Source organism: Heteronotia binoei, chromosome 6 (genome assembly GCF_032191835.1).
Source record: "Heteronotia binoei isolate CCM8104 ecotype False Entrance Well chromosome 6, APGP_CSIRO_Hbin_v1, whole genome shotgun sequence".
In the NCBI taxonomy this organism is placed as follows: domain Eukaryota; kingdom Metazoa; phylum Chordata; class Lepidosauria; order Squamata; family Gekkonidae; genus Heteronotia; species Heteronotia binoei.
In genome coordinates this window covers 29882894-29897823 of record NC_083228.1, presented here as the reverse complement: position 1 = coordinate 29897823, position 14930 = coordinate 29882894, and the positions used below count along the sequence as shown (strand labels likewise).

General features: G+C 40.3%; 1 protein-coding gene across 2 annotated transcripts in view; it reads left to right on the top strand.

Moving 5' to 3' along the window:
- The window catches only part of ADAMTS14 (ADAM metallopeptidase with thrombospondin type 1 motif 14), an 86725-nt gene that overhangs the window by 61383 nt on the left and 10412 nt on the right, over window positions 1–14930 (top strand). For both annotated transcript variants that reach the window (XM_060241189.1, XM_060241188.1), the window contains 9 exons: window positions 342–447; window positions 1772–1915; window positions 2183–2315; window positions 4380–4493; window positions 6276–6424; window positions 7905–8080; window positions 10009–10142; window positions 12997–13120; window positions 14133–14216. In XM_060241189.1, coding sequence (XP_060097172.1) covers window positions 342–447; window positions 1772–1915; window positions 2183–2315; window positions 4380–4493; window positions 6276–6424; window positions 7905–8080; window positions 10009–10142; window positions 12997–13120; window positions 14133–14216 — 1164 coding nt within the window. The remainder of the gene's footprint in view (window positions 1–341; window positions 448–1771; window positions 1916–2182; window positions 2316–4379; window positions 4494–6275; window positions 6425–7904; window positions 8081–10008; window positions 10143–12996; window positions 13121–14132; window positions 14217–14930) is intronic.

Genomic DNA, 14930 nt, shown 5'->3' with positions numbered 1-14930 from the left:
GTTCCTGTTAGATTGTGTGAATGATTTCTCTGCTGTGCCTCTGTGGGAATGCCAAACGGAAATGAATGTGAAGCAGTTATCGTCTGGGGGTGTATGGTGAAATTTAAATCACTTTATAATTCCCTTCAAGCGCATTGCTTTCATGCTATATGAGGAGTGGAATATTTTATGGGTTTTATTAATATTTTCCAGGCATCTGTGAGGTTCGTGTTCCTCAGAGGGAGCTGGGTGTGAAATAGGATTGGAACATCTCCAGCATGTGGTTTCTTCTTTCTCATGTGCCCTCTCTCTCCCCCCTCCCTTTTTTTGGTTCTTTGCTGTATTTCTCTGCCTCATTTCAGGATATGCCCCTGTCACAGGAATGTGCCACCCTTTGCGCAGCTGTACCCTCAACCATGAAGATGGATTCTCCTCTGCATTTGTGGTTGCCCATGAGACTGGACATGTGTAAGTTGGCGTGCTGGGTTGTCTGCTGTGTCTCACACATTTTTTCTAGCACTTGTAGCCTTAATGGGGCATTTAGTTCCAGTACTTCCAGCTGCTCTTTAAAAATTGCTAGCTTAATGAGAACTTTAATTCCAGGGCTTGGCTTTATGAACATGATGCTGATTTCCTGACCAACTTCCCTTTTGAGGTGAAGAATCATTCACCCTTCCGTGTCATGTGTACCTGGATATATGTAGGCCTGTGCCAGTAAAATTTCTGTCATGGTTTGGAAACCATCAAGAGCAACTAAACCCTGCTGCTCCAGGGAGACAGTTCAGCATCCTGTGTCATAATCCTTGCATGGAAATAATAGCCTAGCTGTAGGAACCAACTAGGTATTCATGGGATTGTTCTGAAGTGAATCTGGCTATTCCCGTCAGGGCAACCATAGCAGGTAGACATGAGCTGTTAGCCATCTCGTCAAAAGTTTTTGTATGGGTTTTTTGCAAGTTACTACCTGATCCCTGTAGGTGGAACTGGGAGCCAGTGTATGTAGAACAAGACTGGAGTAATGTGACCCCTACAACCCACTTCAGTCAAATTCTGCTCTAATTGTAGCTTCCAGACACTCTTCAAGGGCAGGATCACATGGAGTGCATTGCAGTAGTCTAATGTGGATATTTACTGGAACATGCACCACTATGGAAAGACTTTTTTGTAGAGGGTAAAATAATGGTACTGCTGATTCCCATTTTCAGTTCTGTGGACCCAACATGCACAGTGTCATGATGGTGAGAGAACTGGATGGGCACAGCAACTAGACAAGAATGAAATAAAATATGTTTGCTTATCTTGTGAGAGATGTCATTGAAGAGGACCAGCCTTTTCTGATCCACTTGATTGGCAGCCTGAGACAAGTCTTTCATCTAACCATGTGCCTAGAAGGTCTGGTGACAATGATGACCAAGATCACTTTTATGCCAGTTTTGTGCTTTGAGGCAATGACCATGCGCGAGGTGGTGGCTTCTAGCAGGGCTTTTTTTGTAGCAGGAACTCCTTTGCATATTAGGCCACACACCCCTGATGTAGCCAGTCCTCCAAGAGCTTACAGGGCTCTTCTTAAAGGGAGACAGTTCAGCATCCTGTGTCATAATCCTTGCATGGAAATAATAGCCTAGCTGTAGGCAAGCACTTGGAGGATTGGCTACATCAGGGTGTGTGTGTGTGTAGCCTAATATGCAAATGTGTTCCTGCTACCCCAAAAGCCCTGCTTCTACTGTTTCGCTATCCATTGTTGTTCATTTTCCACTTGGGAGCCCCTCTGACAGGCTTTTTTTTTTAACAGCTTAGGTATGGAACATGATGGGCAAGGTAACAGATGTGCTGATGAGACCAGCATGGGAAGCATTATGGCACCGCTGGTGCAGGCTGCATTTCACCGTTACCATTGGTCTCGATGTAGCAAGCAGGAGCTGAACCGTTATATACAGTAGGTCTACTTTTTAAAAAAATCCAACAAACTGGGGTTTTTAAATCTTCCAGTTGGGTTTTTTTTTGGGGGGGGGGTTTGGTAGGGAGAAAAGGTACTCATGCAAATAAGAGATATTAATAATTTGTAGTGGACTTCAGACAACAATTATATTCAGAATGCGCATTTTATGAATCCCGGGATATTTGGAATAGCTGAAATGAAGAGATTAGAGTTGCAAGAGTAATTACCTATGTAACACGCAGTCTTTGTTCTTCTGTGACGTAGCTCCTACGATTGCCTCTTGGATGATCCCTTTGATCACAAGTGGCCCAAACTGCCAGAGCTGCCGGGAATCAATTACTCCATGGATGAGCAATGCCGCTTTGACTTTGGCGTGGGCTACAAAACATGCACAGCTGTGAGTATAGGAACTGTTCTCTTATTACACTTCTGTATCACACTTCCTCCAAGGGTGCATATCTAGTTCTGCCCATCACTATTTTATCTCCACAGCCAGGATTGCTAAGAGGAGGGAACTGGGGCTTCAAAATTTCCAGGGTTCAAGTTGGCTTGAGAACTCAGTGAAGGTAGAATCATCCTGCATTCAACCAATGCCTTTCAGGGTTTTTTTTCTTTGTGTGTGTGTGTGTGTAGTGAAGTTCTGCGCCACAGCCACAAAGGGCACAGGCAAGGCAGAGAAGAACCAACAGAAAGAAACTCTGACTTCCTGATGCTGTGTTGCCACTGTTCTTAGCAATTTTTGTTTTAGAAAGTTCTCCATGGCTGCGAACTTTTTAAACTACAAGGCTGAGACAAACATTTTCTTATTATGAATTGTTTCTGAGCTCATCAACCAACCCGAAATGCCTTAATTTCTCTCTTCTCCTGTGGTTGCCTCTCTTCTCCCATTCAGCCTCTATCCTTCTCATCTCTATCCTGAGTGGGGAATTAAGACATACATAATAGTAGAACAGAAATCCTCTGTGTCAACTCAGTTTAATATTTCCCAAGAATCTATCAAAGCAGCAAAAGAGTGACCCTACACACACACTTGGTTATCTTTATTATGGCTTATAAATGTGGAATAGTGGATGCCTTAGTTGAATGTCTTAGTTTTCAGTTTATATCACATGCTGCATAATTAATTCATTGAATAAACTTTTGGCAGGGAGCAGAAAGCAGGGGGTTTAAATGGTTCAGAGCCATTTGAACCCCTGCTTTCTTTACCTTGCCTGAGGGGAGCAGAATAAACTTTTGGCAGGGAGCAGAAAGCAGGGGGTTTAAATGGTTCAGAGCCATTTGAACCCCTGCTTTCTTTACCTTGCCTGAGGGGAGCAGAAAGCAGGGGTCATGATACCAATATGAACCAGTTTGGTTTGCAAACCAACCTCCTGGTTCATATCTGTTCATAGTTTGTCTTCTCACAGCTCCCCAGTTTCCTTTCCCATTAAGCAACCTGAGTCTACTCCCCTCCCCCACCAATTACTAGAAATATTTTTAAAGTCTTTTTGCAGATCAGAACTCTTTAAGAGAGGCTGCTGTCTTGTTTAATTCAACAGGGCTTATTCCCAGGTAACAATTATTATTCTGTTCATGGTAACAGAAAGCCAAGTGTTTTGTTACAAGACTTGTTTTGAATCAGGGTCATGGGGAGGGGCCTAGATGGAGTTTTTGTCTCGGGGCCCATGGGGCTCTTGGCAACTCTGCTCACAGCAAGCCTGTGAGGTAGACGAAGCTGAGAGAGTGTGATTGGCCCCTGGGTAGGTTGTATGTGTGTAAAGTGCTGTCATTGTCATAGCCAATTTATGTCAACCCCCAGCAAGGGCCTTTCAAAGCAAGTGAGAAGTGGAGGTGCTTTGCCCTTGCTGTCCTCTGCACAGTTCTCATTGACGATCTCTGTCCAAAGTACTGATCCTTCTTCGTTTCTGAAATCTGATGAAATCAAGCATGTGTATGGGCAGTTGCTGATTTTGCCCATTTGCAGGTTGACTCTTATTGAAAAAAATCAGGGGTTCTGGTTGCATATTCTGAAGATGGAATTTACGTGTGTCCTCTTATTGAAACAAACTGGCAGTCATGTATATTGAGACAATCATGCATAGTGTGCTCTTCAGCATACTCAGTTGGAGCACTGGGAATATCATGACTGAAGCCTGGGTTTGAGCTTGGGTTCCCCCAGTTTGAGCCTGGGTTCCCCCAGTTCTTGCCCACTTCTCTAATCAATACATCACACTGTATTCTGTCAGGAAATCTTTTCTTCCTTCTGCCTAATCCCCTAATCCCCTAATGTCCTTAATATTAAGAGGTTGTTTGACTGTTTGATGCCTGAGACTCTCTGTATAACTATATATCCCATAATGTGGATTTATGAGAGGCCTGGGGCACCTCACCAAGATGAGATGCAGTTATGAATGAGCAACTTAAGCTTTTGCTAGGTTGAAATGTACAAAGAGACTTTATATATGCTGCTTCTTTTTCATAGTTCAGAACTTTCGATCCTTGCAAGCAGCTGTGGTGCAGCCATCCAGATAATCCCTACTTCTGCAAAACAAAGAAAGGACCACCCTTGGATGGGACTGAGTGCGCCTCAGGCAAGGTACCCCAGGTTGCTGAATAGAATCTTGGTCAATTGCATTTTTAGTAGGAAACTGGTGCTCTTCCTTCCATACTTCTCTCTGCTTGTGTACATGTGGACTCACAGACATTGCACCCCACAGGAATATAAACATGCATGTGCCTGTTTAGGTAGTATCACATGCTTCTGTACACACAAGTCACAAGCAGAGTGAATACAAATACTCTCCCCTCTGCCATTGCCATGTGTAGTTAAGGGTACGAAACAAGCACAGTTTGAGATTTGCACCATTGAGAATATATTTTTAAAATCAGTATAAAAATACTAGGCATTTATAGATAATGATGCAGAGTGGGAATTGAATACTGACTTGCTGAGACTCTTCTCCACACTCTGCTATGAGAACTGGTGCATCACAGGGTACAATTTGTACCTTCTTTCTAACAATTTGTTTGCATATTAATTTTAGCAATAAAATGCTTCTTTGTTTCTATTCTGACCATTTCAATGAGAATAAAATTACCCCTTTCTCCCTTTCCTTTGCTCCCAGTCTCAGGAAAAGTAATAATGATGTGTTGCAAATTGCAGGATATCACCTTTGTCAGGTATTAGCTGTTGGGAGCATGTGACACCTATGTTGTATAGCTACTTTGGTGGGGTTGCCACTGCCATCAGAAATAGATTTTTCAGTCTGGGTTCTAAATCTGCTTTCCTTGAGAGTCTTACCAGATCCATTCTGTTGAGAATTTTTAGACATACCGAAGATGGATTCATTTCATTTAGCTGTCATTTAAAGTTTAATTCTTAATTTCATATTGTTCTCCTGCCATGTTTTAAAATGAATGTTTTAAAATTTAATCCTTTTGTCTTTATTCTACATTGCTTGGATCAACTTGTAGTGGAAACACAGTCTATAAATGCAAATTAAATCATAATGATAATAGTTTCTTTATAGTTTTCCCTGCTTTATTTAATATGAAACCCTACTTTATATTGCCTAGTAACAGGGGATTTTTTGTAGTAGGAACTCCTTTGCATATTAAGCCACACCTCAGTGATGTAGCCAATCCTCCAAGAGCTTACAGGGCCTACTGTAAGCTCTTGGAGGATTGGCTGCATCAGGGGTGTGTCGCCTAAAATGCAAGGGAGCTCCTGCTACAAAAAAAGCCCTGCTTAGCAATTATGTTTATGGTGGTTCTGCTGACTTTACACTGGTATTACCCACAGCAAGCATGTAGAATGTGAAGAGCCAGGACACACCTCTAAACAGTCAGGGGCACATGCCAGGGAATCCTAATCAGCAGCAACTCCCTAGTGCATGCCCACTGCATCTTTTGGACCAGGTATATGCTTGTTCACAGTCAATGCATTCATGGTTGCTCATGCTGGTGCAGTCAAGGCGAATATTATTGCAGATTCTGGTCTTTGGGCTTTTTAAAGTGAATGTTGCCAGCCTGCAACCTGGAAAAAAAAATCAAGGCTAGGATAAGCAGTGTTGACTGCAGTGCCATTTCTGTTTACAGTCTGTGCCAGGGTGTAAATCTGGTTCTCCAGAGGTGACAGGCTTATTTCATGAATCCACTGTGCCACCCAGGCCCCCTGAGACCTTTCTTTATTACTTTAAGGTTTCGTGGCTTCACAGTCGTCACTGTCCGCCTGATCTATGAGAGTGGGAGAAACAGATTCCGAACCATGTTGTAAAGCTGGGTGCTTCCGTGGCTGTAGAACTGCTCTCCTCACTAACACTGGACAGTTATGAAGAGGCAGGTGTTCAGGTAACCCCTGTTTCTTCTCCTGTTCCAGTGGTGTTTCAAGGGTCACTGCATCTGGAAGACTTCAGAACAACCTTACAGCCAGGATGGCAGCTGGAGTTCCTGGTCCAAATTTGGTTCCTGCTCCAGGACTTGTGGGGGTGGGGTACGCTCCCGCAGCAGGAACTGCAACAACCCGCCGTAAGTTTGGCCTTCTGCTAGATAAAAGCCATCATTTGGCAAGTTGCATCTAGTAGGAGACATAAGAGGATGCTTTTTCTTGAATGGGTCCAGTCACAAGGAAACTCTTCTACCTGGGAATGATTTTTTGTCAGAAGAGGTTTTAGCTCTTTAAAAAAAGAACTCCATTAAGAACTTAGACTGACAGCCTGTGGCTCCATGCCTGTATCAGTTACTGGGTTGCAGGTATGAAAGAGGAGGTTTGATTGCTCCTTTATTTAAAACCTTCTTGCACAGTCAGTTCACAATGGGAAAGGTCTGACTAATGGGTTTTTTTAAAAAAAATATTTATTGGGTGGGGGCATTCACACCCATGATATGCCAGCCTGCATGTTGAAGTAATAGAATCCTACAGTCAAATGAGTTTGTGAAGGTTGTGTTTCTAAAGCGAGAGTCAGACAAGAAGAGAGGGAGAGATTTTGATATCAAGGTGTGTGTGTTTTTAAAGCCATTGTGGCAGAATCCCCTCGTCATGCAGTTTTAGAGTTCATGTATACATTTTGTGTATGTGGAATACTTAGTAAGTTTTGTTAGCTGAAATTGGTGTAATACAAGATGCTGTTGGTTGGAGAACTGATATATGATTTGCTGAATGGGTAGGCCTGCACTCAGGAGACCCCTTTTGGAATCTTATGGGAGGAGAAACAGTTGCAGACAGTTACAGTTTTTTTTAAAAAATGACAGTTACAACTGTTGGTTGGGTGGTGATGGTTAGGGGGCTGTACTGGTTAAAGCTTAACAGGAAGGGAGATGAAGTCTAAGAAGGCAGAAAAAGAAAGGATTATTTAAAAGAAAAGTTTACTGTGAAAGTTCAGCCTTTGGTAGAATATCACAGTCTGTGACAGGTGATTGAACAGCTGGGTCAGGGAAATCTTTGTGTTAGCTTCTGAACCAACTTATGACACTAAAACATATTTAATAGTAATAGAAATTTGGACAGTCTGTAGTGTTCTTCATAGTAAATTTGTCCTTTGTAGCAAACTTCGTTTGAAACGTCCTATAAACTTCTTGTGCCTGTTATCCACCTACAAGAATAGAGCAGGGAGTGATTTGTCTCTAAATTGGGATTTTGCTTTAAGTTTTGGTAAAATGCACATTCGTGTGTATGTGTGTGTGCAGTTTAAAGAACATCTCCAAGTGGTAGGAGTGGAAAGGAGGAAGAGATAACTGGAAGTGAGAAGGACGCTGAAATGCCCTGCCTGGATCCACCTAGGCAAACGGGGTGACTATAGGGTGTGATGCTGCTATCTAGAGTTAATAGCTGGGCAGGAATATTTAGTCCTGGCTTTTTGGGGCTAGTCCTTGGATTCACCTGCACTAAAGCTGCAAACTTTTGTTATAAAAAAGATTAGAACAAAAATAATCAGACTGAATGCAGTTTCCAGTTTGTGATATTTTGTGGGGATAGGAATGTGTAATAAAATCCTGATTTATTTTCCAGCCCAGCCTATGGAGGCCGCCACTGTCCAGGTTCCACTTATGAATACCAGGTTTGCAACACTGAAGAATGCCGAGGGCCCTATGAAGATTTTCGTGCCCAGCAGTGCTCCAAGCGGAATTCTTACTATACCCACCAGAACTCAAAGCATACCTGGCTCGCCTATGAACACCATGATGGTAAGCTACAACACTGCAGCACTGGGAATAAGACTGTTGAGCTGGCTGTTGTCTTTACAGTGCCTTCATATATTTATCTGAGAAAATGGAAATGTGTGGTGCTTTAAGCATAGCTGGCCTTAGTTCTTTAAACATAGTTGGTCCTACGGGCAATGCATATGTAAAGGTGTTTGATACTGACCAACTCATGTCAAGGCTGTTAGGTTACTTGCACACTGGTCAGAAGTCTCAAATTTGATATGCACACAGTCAACGACTCTGAAGAAGTCTGAATTTGGAATCCTTTTAATATTGCCTTTGAAACAAGGATATGAAAGGTAAATTGGAATGTTGGACAACTTCATGTTAGCCTGGAAGCTAAAATATAGTTCATATGTAGTCCAAGACACTGGTTACTAGAAAAAGTCTTAAAATAGCACATGGGGAAGTCTACCAGTAAACATTTGGGATATATTTTGCCCTCATTTTAGTGTTAGATAGAGGAAAATCCAGGCCAGAGCAAGCCAGGCCATACAGAGGAGGGACTGTGAGAGTTCTGCTACTCCTACAGGCACTTGAATCAGTTCTGAATTGAGTTCTAAATTGAGGAGAAGTGATTTCCCATGGCAACCAAACATGCAGAATGAAAACTATGTTTGCTAGGATTTCAGTGGGAATCATCTGACCCTATTGGGCCTCTAGACATACAGTTTGTTAACGAATCCTTTTTTTTCTGGAAAAAGAGGTGCCAGAACTCTCAAGAGGAAAATGAAGGAGAAACACACAGGATTCCTTGAAACGGTATTATTATTAAAAGCAATTTCTAAACTTCAGACATGTCACCAACTCCCCCAGTTCTTTTTTGGGTCTTGCTTTTGGTGCCTAATGCTGGATGATGACCTTGAAGCAGCCATGTTTTAACACACTGCTTTTGGATAAAAGACTGTCATGCTCTCCCAGTGCCCTTCATGACATTTTTTTGAGAACCTTGTTTCCATGAAGAGGTTCCGGAATTCTGTTCCCCCAGAAAAAAGCCGTATCCATCTTTCCACTTCCTTCCTTCCAATATAAACAGCATTATACTGTTATATCCTCATCCTTTACTGCTATCGTATTGAAAAAGTGTATGGACTGAAGTTATACAGGGAGAGCGAAAGCCATTCACACCGGATACTGCAGCAAAAGTGTTGCTGGTGGAAACAGTCATTTGAGAATAAAGCCAGCTGTGATCCAGAGCATCAAAAGTGTTTTGCCTGTTAGAAGGATTTGCCTATTGCAGAGCTGCCATTGCTATGATTTCTGAATCTATTGTAGTTTCCTTAGTGGCTTCTATAGGAGCCCAGTGGATTGCCCATCCTCTGCTTGTCTGCTATCTAGACTTCTTGATTCCATGTCTTTTTTAGCCAAGAAGGAAAATATTGCCAGTTGCCCAGATTTCACATTTTGTGTACACAATAAATGATGCAAATTAAATATTTCTGTTATGTCGTTGAATTCCAGATTTTCCTGCAGTATGGGTTTGGGAGTACATAATATAAGGACAGTTTCTATCCAAGTGCTGTGGTTAGGCTAAATGCAGGGTTATGAAGGATTATCTGTTTTAGATATATTTAAATGGTTTAAATGGTTTTAATGGTTTTATGAATGTTTATCTGTTTTAGATGTATTTAAATGGTTTTAATGGTTTAAATGGTTTAAATGGTTTTAGATGTATTTAAATGGTATGAATATGAATATGTGTGTTTGATGTGTTTAAATGGTATGAATATGAATATGTGTGTTTGATGTGTTGGTATGTTTTGTGGAAGAGCACCTCATTTCGTTGCTCTCTTTTTGTTGAGAATAATGACTATCTATCTATCTATCTATCTATCTATCTATCTATCTATCTATCTATCTATCTATCTATCTATCTATCTATCATTTTCTGTGTGTTTACTTTGCTACAGATGCTCAGAAGTGTGAATTGATTTGCCAGTCTGAAGAAACAGGAGACGTGGTATTCATGAACCAGGTTGTTCATGATGGCACCAGGTGTAGCTATAAAGATCCCTACAGCATCTGTGTGAGAGGCGAGTGTGTGGTATGTAACTAAACCTGAATGGCTATCATTTCCCCCAGGCTTTGTTTTTTGTTCAGAAGAGAATGAAAGAGAGCAGGCAGAGGACACCTTTAGCATGTCAGCTTTACCTTCACAGATTTTAGCTTTCCTATACTTTTTTTTAAAGTGTTTTAAATATGTCTGTGTTGTATGTTCTGATAATTTTCTCTTTGCTTCAGGAATATCACAAATGGTGCTGCCAGGCAGATTGCTGAAGAAACATTCATCTCACAGTTCATGTTACTTTTTTTCAGTTTGGCAACTTTTTTGTTCTTCTGGCTTCATTTTCTCCTTCTGCGCCCTCACAGTTCTCAGTTTCACTTGTCTGCTGTACTGTTGGATTTGGCTGCAGTAATTCATGTAAGGTTGTTTGAATGTCCGTGTCAGGAGTAGCATTGTGAAGGCATCAATATACATTACTACTGCAAGTATGAAAACTTGACTGAGGACTGTGATGGTAAAGAAGGAGGAAAATATCACCAAGAAAAGCTTCAAAATATTGCAAAAACTGCCAGAAAGTTATGAAAACAGATGGTGGCTTTTGACACAAAGAAATATAAGTTTCAGATCAGCTCTAGTTCAGAATTTCATCCAGACTGTAAACTTCATATTGAAGAGAATTCCATGGAATGCTTCTGGGGTATTGCCAGTCAAAGAAATATAATTGGCCAGAGTACCAGGTAGATAGAAGAGGAATATTTTCTCCCTCTGCTCTAGTCACTGTGTTTGAGGCATCTAATACCCGTCTTAAATACATTCACTTGGGTGTTCCTGAGGGCATGGGTGGAACTTCCTTTCTAAGTTAGTGTCCATAGGGTTATATTTTCATTTAAGACAGTAATTTGAAGCAGACCTTTGTCTTGCTGTTCTGCAGTTGGGGGACCTGATCTGTGAGAGATTGTACTTGCTTAAGGCCTTCCATAAATTAGTGACTGACTGAGGTTGAGCTTTGGCCTCTCAAATGCAACCCAATTTCTTTCCACCCAATTTCATTGGTTTTTCTGTGGCCGAAATTCACTTGGGCCACACATATGGCAGTAATTGCAGGGAAAAGCAATAGGTCTTTTGACTTAGTATTTTAATATTTATAGCAGGCTGCAAAGTAACCCCTAGAGGCTGAACAAATTTTCGTTGCTTATAGGATAACCAGAGGGGTTTATTTTGTTTGTGTTCTGTCTTTTATAATGTTATGCAATCTGGATATTCTTTTTTCCCCAAACATCTTCTAAATGGTTTTGGGTTGTATCTCTTTTGATAATACAGATTTTTTGGGCCAGATATTTTTGTATATATTTTTTTCATTTGGATCTGCCCTTAAAGATCTTAACCCCCAACTATAGCATTAGTGGCTATGGTTATCTCAGAGCAATGCAACACATGTCTCTTATACAAGACAAAGTGCCACTTCATGTTGTTCTGCATCAGTAGTACTTTAAAGGGAGAAATGGCTAATGGCCTTATTTTTATAGCCAGTTTATTCAGTGGTTTTCCAGGGAACTTGAAGCTGTTTGGGTTTCCTCAGTGTGAAATGGCTGTGTGATAATGGCGACTTGACTACTATCAGTGTTCCCTTGCTGAAGAGCTATTGGTTTCTAGGTCTCATTTCAAGTGAGTTAACTGTGAGGCTCAAATGAACAGAGTATACTCAAATACAAGGTTTTCTCTGCAGCTGAGTCAACGTAGAAAGAGTGCCATGAAGTTAAGTGTTGTAGATAGTCATACCACGTGTGTCTTATGCTTCTGTCTCCCCATGAGTGGTCAGTTGTATAATAACACATTCCAGGAGCTGGGACATACATGACTTAAAAACGCAAGAAACTATTATGTACTTTCTTTGTCTTCTCAACTTTTGAAAATTATATCTTGCTTTTGACTGAACTTAGGTTGGCAAAAACTAACGGGTTCTGTTTTGATTGACAATATAAAGTCGGAGGTAACATGCCATGAAGTACAGTTGCCCCCTGTAGTTCACTAAGATTTGAAAACTGCTGTAAGCTGCTCTGAGCCCATGGCTAAAGCATGAAATAAATCAAAGCAATTAAGTATATTAAATTGTTATGGAAAACATACATAATAAATCTTGGAACAGTAAGTCCAGGAGACTACTTTGGGACTGGGCATCTTCTATGATAGTTTGCTGAGGACTAGAGAATCTCTACATAGTTTTGTATATTTATATTTGAGAATTCTAATTAGAAATGGATTCTTTCTCTTCAGTTTTTCTCATCAGGTTTTCCATGCCTCCATGTAATGATATTTTTGTAGTACAATATGTAATCAACAGTATTACAATATTACAAAGGGTTTTTAATAATATTTAGGCTCTATTATAAATGACAAGTTTAGAGAGTGGAATTGTTTTGACTTTGTTCACTTATTGATTGGTAGGAAACTTTGGGATATAATAATATAAAAATAATATTAAAAAGCAAGTGTTTGAATTGCATTAATTGTAAGAATTGAGTTCGGTGATCTATTTGATTAATGCCTTCTGTAAAAGATGGTCGTTTCCATGTTATTTTGTAATATATGCAGTTGGAGCAAATTACAGGAAGTAGATTAAGGAAGTAGATTAACAAATATAAGATGTTTACAAACAATAAGGTGGGGTTTATTGGGGAGTAGCCATCATTAAAAGAACAAGACATAAAGTATCATGTCACTTTGATCAGAATGTCTGATGTAAGACTATGAAAATGAGTACTGCTGAATTCCTGAAACCCAGATCTGATCTCAATGGCTGGAGAAGGGCTGCAATCTGTTAATAAGGTAGCCATTTTGATACTTGCTTATCACTATTTTCCTGTGTTTCTGTTTTTCTTTTTCTTAATGACAGCATGTTGGTTGTGACAAAGAAATTGGTTCTCTGAAGCAAGATGACAAGTGTGGTGTTTGTGGGGGTGACAATTCCCACTGCCGGACAGTAAAGGGAACCTTGGTCAAATCCCCCAAACAGCCAGGTGAGACTACAAACATCAATTTTTTTTTTTTTTAAAGTTAATGAGTTGGCAAGCGTGACGAAATACATCCAAATGATGTAATGATGGGCAAGATACAAATGAAAGGTGCAGATAGGGAATTTCTTTGCACTGCCTGCCTGGGGAGATGAGAACTCCTCTATGGTATTTCATATGTTAGTTAGTCAGTATGCAGAGTAAAGGTCTCTCTTTGTTTCTTATATTAGTGGAATTTTTTTGCCGGCAGAAGTGCCAGCAAAAAAGAAGGGAGGGATTTTTGCCTGCTTTTCCTTCTTCATTGCTACCATTCCTGTTACATAGCTTTTTGTCCACACATGTCCCCAAGTAGTCATCATTACCATTTGGCATTTATGAGCTTCTGGGGGAAACACGAAAAAAACAATCTGCTTCTACCTGTGCCTTACACTGGTGTGCATGGAATCAAACCCAGTGTCTCCAAATGGAGGCAATGCACATTGACTAGGCAAAGTGCAAAAAAGCCTATTTAATCTGTCAATTTGCGGAAGTTGTATGACATTGCTGGAAGGTTAGGCATCTTGGCTGCCCATGTATGAGATTTTCTACTTTTGCTGTCCATTTGAGCATGTTTTCCATTCAGTTCCCATTAATTACATGTGCTTTTCATGTGCAACTATGAATATCAGTATACAAAAAATAATATGATGGTTGGCCCTCAGCCTATTAAGCTCAGGAAACTGTTCATTGCTTTATTGTACCTGAGCTCTGTAGAACTGGAGTCCACTGGGAGCATCTTCATTTCATTGTGGTTTGTGTCATAGGTGTTCCCAAGGAACTGAGTACATAATAAAGTAATAAGGCTCAGAAAATGCAGCAAAGCCAAGAGATAAAACCTTTTTTTAAGAAAAAAAAAATCTGTTTTTCTTAATGAAGATCATTGCAATGTCAGAGTCTCACAGGGAGGTTTTGTGGAATTCATATCTTGCTGCAATATAACCTGTTTTGAGAATGGCTTCCTTTCTTTGGCATTTTGTAGTGGGTGCTTTGAAAATGTTTGAGATTCCAGCTGGTGCCAGGCATGTTCAGATTGAAGAAGTGGAGGCTGCAACCCATACAATTGGTAAGAACCAACCATGGGCTGTAGGTAGACAGAGAGTGCATCCTGCCTAGTACTATTTATCCAAAGGGATATTTAACTGGCTAGTTCTTTCTGTCTGTCTGTCTGTCTGTCTTTTTCTTTTTTACTTTTTTAAAGTTGAAAACTTGCAGGGTGCAATCCGGCCATCATTAAGCATATTAACGCTCCACTCATTTTCATTGGTGAAAGAAAGATATGCAGCAAAGCCAAGAGATAAATTGTTGAAATTGGAAATATTGTTTCACTTTAAATATCGATTGGATTTTACTTTTCTGCAAGCTCTCTATAGGACTTAGATTGGTCCTTGTTAAATATTTTTGTAACTGTTAAATATTTTAGTAACTGTTAACAGAAAAATTGCTATATGTGTGGGATATTTGTTATCTCTTGTCTTATGTCAGTTACACTCAATCATTTCCGGAGTTTAAATAAGTGCTGCAGGATTGATTCTTGCGGGTGTATATAAAAGGGGGTATGCCAGAGTGAGAGTGAGGAGACACATGGAATAAAATTCTAACAAAATATTCTGTATTGTAATCAGAACTTTAAGACACAACATTTTGACATCATGCTACTTAAATTCATCTATAAAATATAAAGTTTGAACCTTCAGCTAAATGCAGTGGCCAGTGACTGCATATGTTGAGTGCTAGGTATGGATTATTTATTATTTCTATACTGCAGTCTTTGTGCAAC